The sequence below is a fragment of the Pseudomyrmex gracilis genome, unplaced genomic scaffold, assembly GCF_002006095.1.
Source record: "Pseudomyrmex gracilis isolate BER0280 unplaced genomic scaffold, ASM200609v1 scaffold_130, whole genome shotgun sequence".
Taxonomy (NCBI): Eukaryota; Metazoa; Arthropoda; class Insecta; order Hymenoptera; family Formicidae; genus Pseudomyrmex; species Pseudomyrmex gracilis.
In genome coordinates, this window is record NW_018020714.1 from 167,453 (window position 1) to 172,042 (window position 4,590).

The following is a 4,590-nucleotide window of genomic DNA, read 5'->3' on the forward strand; positions in this document are numbered from 1 at the left end:
TATTTAGGCAATTCATCGTCTTTCTAAATTTTAACGCGTCTTAAAGCCGTAGTGCGGTAGTGACACTTTTCCGGACATGGGTCCCTATACTCAAATGTTTTCTACTGTTGCACTGAATAACCCCTAGAAGTTTGATCCCATAGTTCTGAAACACCCTGTATAAATATTATGTATGTATCATAATTTGTTGAGTGAGAAAGTATCGCAAGATATAAAATTAGCATATGAGTTTTCTGTACGTAGTTATTACACGAGCAACCTGTAACAACGTGTATTTAAATTTCTGCGATAACAGTCTTTGCGATTCTCTTCTCGCATTTGTTGTAAATAGATCTTTGTAAATGTTACAGTGGGTTTTTCCGAAGTGACAGTCTTCTCGGCACGGTGATGGTGAAGTTACAACCTCTGGAATCCCAATGCACTCTACACGATTCTTTCCCGGTGATTAAACAATTACACAAATCATTCACTTGCGCGAATTTATTTCTTTTTCTTTAATACAAAAAATCACGTTATATATTGTTTCAGCTTATGGACGGCAGGAAGGCGACAGGAGGAAAACTTGAATTGAAAATCCGCCTAAGAAATCCTATTCTCTTTAAACAAATAGAAAATATTACAGATAAGTGGTTGACTATCGATCACTAATGCAGTCTTGACGAGCCGATTCAGTTGGTTTTATCTCTGATTTGCTGTATATTGTTTAATAATTTAGCTATCATCTTGCTGGGGCCTTTCAGAAAATATTAAGCAGACAGAATAAATTGTTATATTTTTTAGTAATATTATATATATATAATATATATATATATATATATTATTAATGTGTGTGTGATATATATATATATATATATATATATATATAAACTTCTAAATATAACATTATATATAACACGCAAATGAATAATAAAAACAAATACAGGAGTGCGAATATTCTTATTGCAACAAAGCAGTGCTATTTGTATAATATTTTAACCAATTTGTGCTTGTGTAAAGTGTTAATTATTAAGTCATTATTTATATTTATAGCATTGTCACAAAAAAATCAAGATATTTCAGAAATAAAAGGCACATATATGTATTATCCTTTTTACATAACATGTAATATAACATTTGAAACTCTGTTTTTTTTTTTATTCGCACCTTGTGCTTTTTCTTTTGCGAACAATATTAACCTTTTCGCTCCGGGACTGGTCCATATATGGACCAGCAAGAAAAGCGAACGTAATAGATGTTTATAAGGTCAATTTAATGCACTAAATTTAGGAAAAAAATTGAAAAAAATCCTGGTTACTTCTTTGACCTTCAAAGTTAACTTTGAAGGGGAGGTAGCAGGTTATTATTAACTTTTTCAGCTAAAATGCGAGGTCAATTTTAAAGGAAAAATCCCCGGAGCGAAAAGGTTAATGAAGACAATTTTATGAATAATTTCAGACGTAAAGGTTTACTTACGTTCCGTACCGCTAATTGAGGATAGAAACGTATATACGTAGCTTGCATTTTTTTTTTTTTTTTGAGATTATAAACAATTTGTTTCTCCGCGAATTGTTCGAACAACCGCGCGAGATAGATTCGAAGCAATCTACCGCGCGAGATTCTGTGGGACTGAGACAGAATGTGTTCTATGATTTACACAGAAATAGAATAATTCGCGCGCTAGAGCTGAATCTACGTTTCTCGGAGAACAATACAGGTGAATCTCACTAACAAACTATTGTCCGATAATCGTCCTCCTTCCAGCCTTGCTCTAGCACGAATCCGTTCCCGGCCTGTATAGGACCGGAGCGCGTTCCGATTTCGCTCTGGGAGAACGCGCTCTGTATAAAAAATCGTACCAACAATAAGTCGGATACACACACTTTTCGGGTCGCGATAATTTTTAGCAAGGACTATACGTAAATCAAATTCGATTGTTTAAATTGGCAATCGTGCAATCGAATTCGATACCTCCGAATTGAAAAGCGCCCAAACACGTGATTAGAAACAGAAAGTATAAAATATAAAGCATGTATATTTATAACAAAAAGAAAAATGTGAGAAAAAAACATTTCAAATTTTTTTTCTTTATTCTGTCAAACTCAACGAGAGCGTCTCGCTGTGCATTCTTTGCTCGTTATTCGCGCGCGATCAGTGCGCTCTACGTGCGTTCAATTGATCGGCGCACAAATGCGGTGACCCCAGAAGACGCGGAGGAGTGCATACGTGTCACACGTTGCGCGCGATGCGTCTCTTGACCGACGTCAGTGTGTTCGTGGAGAACACTTGAAGTCGCGCCAGGAGGTTGAAAGAAACCTCCGGCGGTGGTGTTAAACCAAGTGGTGGTCGCGCATATCGATCGCGCGATCGGAAAACAATAGGATTTATTTGCCAATTAGACAATTAGGTCGGTGCCCTCGGATATGGAGGGAAGTCTCATCCCCCCCGTCATCAATCCCGACCGAGGCTTGAAAACCTCAGCGTCGGAGGGGGGTCCGGCGAGCGCATTTTCAGGAGGGGGTAGGGTAGCGCGAGGGCGCGGAGTATATTTGCCGCGTGTATACACGTAACCGCGGTAATGTTGACCTTTTAGCCTTTACCGGGTCTCGGGGCGGTATCCGCGTGCAAATTAACGATGTTTGTTCGTCTAACCCTTTGCCCCCTATCTCGGGACCATCCGCCGCACTCATCGTCGTCTCATCCGCGTTACCAAAAGTTGATGCCTGCCGCGATTTTGCCGTTCCTTCCTGTTTACGAGCACTCGCCAATTATTGCAAGTTCTCGTTAATTATCTACTGTTACGAATTAATGTCCGCGGATCTTTTGTTCGAGGCTTCAATTTTGATTACAAAAAAACAAAAAAAAAAAAAAAGATAAAATTGAAATTTCGAGCAGTTTAGCTGCTTCCGAGTTACTTTACGTTAAAAATGTAGCTCTTTATTTCGCTTGATTTGCCGTCTTGAACGGTTCACACGTAAACAGAAGAAAAGAGAAACAAAAAATTCGCGCGTGTTTGACGGACGTGTGGAGGGTGACTCGTGTGTATATCAAGGGTGAATAAATATTTGTATTTTATGTAGAATATTTACAAATATAGAAGCACGATAATATACATTGGTCTTTCGGTTTATAAATACTCTCGGGTTTCAGAAAATTTCGCGGTAAAAGCGAGAGCCTATTAAACGAGATGTTGCATTTCTGCTCGGTCGCGCGAAGAAAAATTACAATATCTTTAGGTCCCGTTCGGGATAACCCTCGACCCTGGAGATCGAACCGTTTATCTATCGGCTCGAATGTGTTACAATGTTCTGATTCGAAGTTCAAACGAAATGTGACGTGTAATCTCGGCTGCGACCGCGATTACATCACGAATCAATGACGCGCGTATTTACATTGAGGATCAGAGATCCCCGAACAAAAAATCTCCCCGAAATTATATAACCACATTAATCGAGATCTCGCCGTATATTTTGACGTTTTGCTTGTGCACGCGCGTGTTAATAATATCGGCCGCGATATTGACGGTTGTCTTTGTCACAACTTCGTTGTCTATATTTCACGCGCGAAGTAAACACGCGATTTGGATCATCGCGTACGTAGCCACATAGCGTATCGCGCACGTAACACAATAGTCGCTGCGAAATAATTAACTGCATACGCTATCTCGATTTGCTCGATCTGCATAAGCAAATTTTACAAATGTTTGCTTGCGCAGATGATCGTTTTGTTGTTGGCAGCAGTATCTTAAAATGTTTTTTTTTTTTTTTTATTTTCTAAAATCACTATTTTCTATTTAAAGTTGCCGATCGATCGAAACTACTTTAGAGTCGCGTCAGATCGCGCGCTGGATATGAAGTAATTCGTCGCGAAAAGTAGATAAAGTGAAGTTCGCGCGCGAAACACGTCGTAAAATCAAAGTATAAGACCGAAAGTGAAATTGATAACAGACATAAACGCGAGGTTTAATTTGCGATTTCGAGAAAAAAATCGAATTCTCGTTACAAGCTCAGGATGGCATCAAGAGTCATCGGTCCGTTTCTTTTTTTCTGACGCGCGTGTGTCTCTCGCGTCCTGCGAGATTCTTATTTCCGCGTGTGTTGGAAACGCGCGTGTTCGCGGCGCGCCGCGCTGCGACGTGTCTTTCGATGCCACGCGACACGTGCTTTCGGCGCGGTGAATGTGTGTATCTCTCTTTCTCTCTCCTTTTTTTCGAAATCGTTCCCTCGTGGACGGAGCTCGGTTACGCGGTTTCTGCTTATTCGGCACACACAACCGGACGTGACGTCACTGGAAGTACGCGGAGTGTTGATTGCGGATGCCAGATGCGACCTGACACCCTGGGCGCAGCTCTCTTTTTCTCTCTCTCTCTCTCTCTCTCGTCTCTGTATGATTCACTCGTGTTACCGCGGCGACATTACCTTATTTTTTTGCGCAACAAGATATACTGTATTTCGATCAGAAGAGCGGATCGCGACACGCGCTCTCGCGCGATCCGCGCGATGCGCTCCAAAGTAAAAACTCGACTCAATCGGCGATCGGCCAGTCTTGCCTTGAACGTTTCTCAACATAAAAATGATTAATGACAGCATTTTATATGTATATATATATATATAT

The 4,590-nt window shown here is 40.4% G+C and overlaps 1 protein-coding gene across 3 annotated transcripts in view; it reads left to right on the forward strand.

Moving 5' to 3' along the window:
• LOC109856658 (coiled-coil and C2 domain-containing protein 1-like) overlaps nucleotides 1-827 on the forward strand; it is a 4,857-nt gene extending 4,030 nt beyond the window's left edge. For 2 of the 3 annotated variants that reach the window (XM_020432182.1, XM_020432183.1), the window contains exons 12-13: nucleotides 351-441; nucleotides 529-827. In XM_020432182.1, the coding sequence (XP_020287771.1) occupies nucleotides 351-441; nucleotides 529-648 (211 nt within the window). In that variant the 3' untranslated portion in view covers nucleotides 649-827. The remainder of the gene's footprint in view (nucleotides 1-350; nucleotides 442-528) is intronic. The other variant, XM_020432184.1, reaches the window with a different exon arrangement.
• Nucleotides 828-4,590: the final 3,763 nt, after the last annotated feature.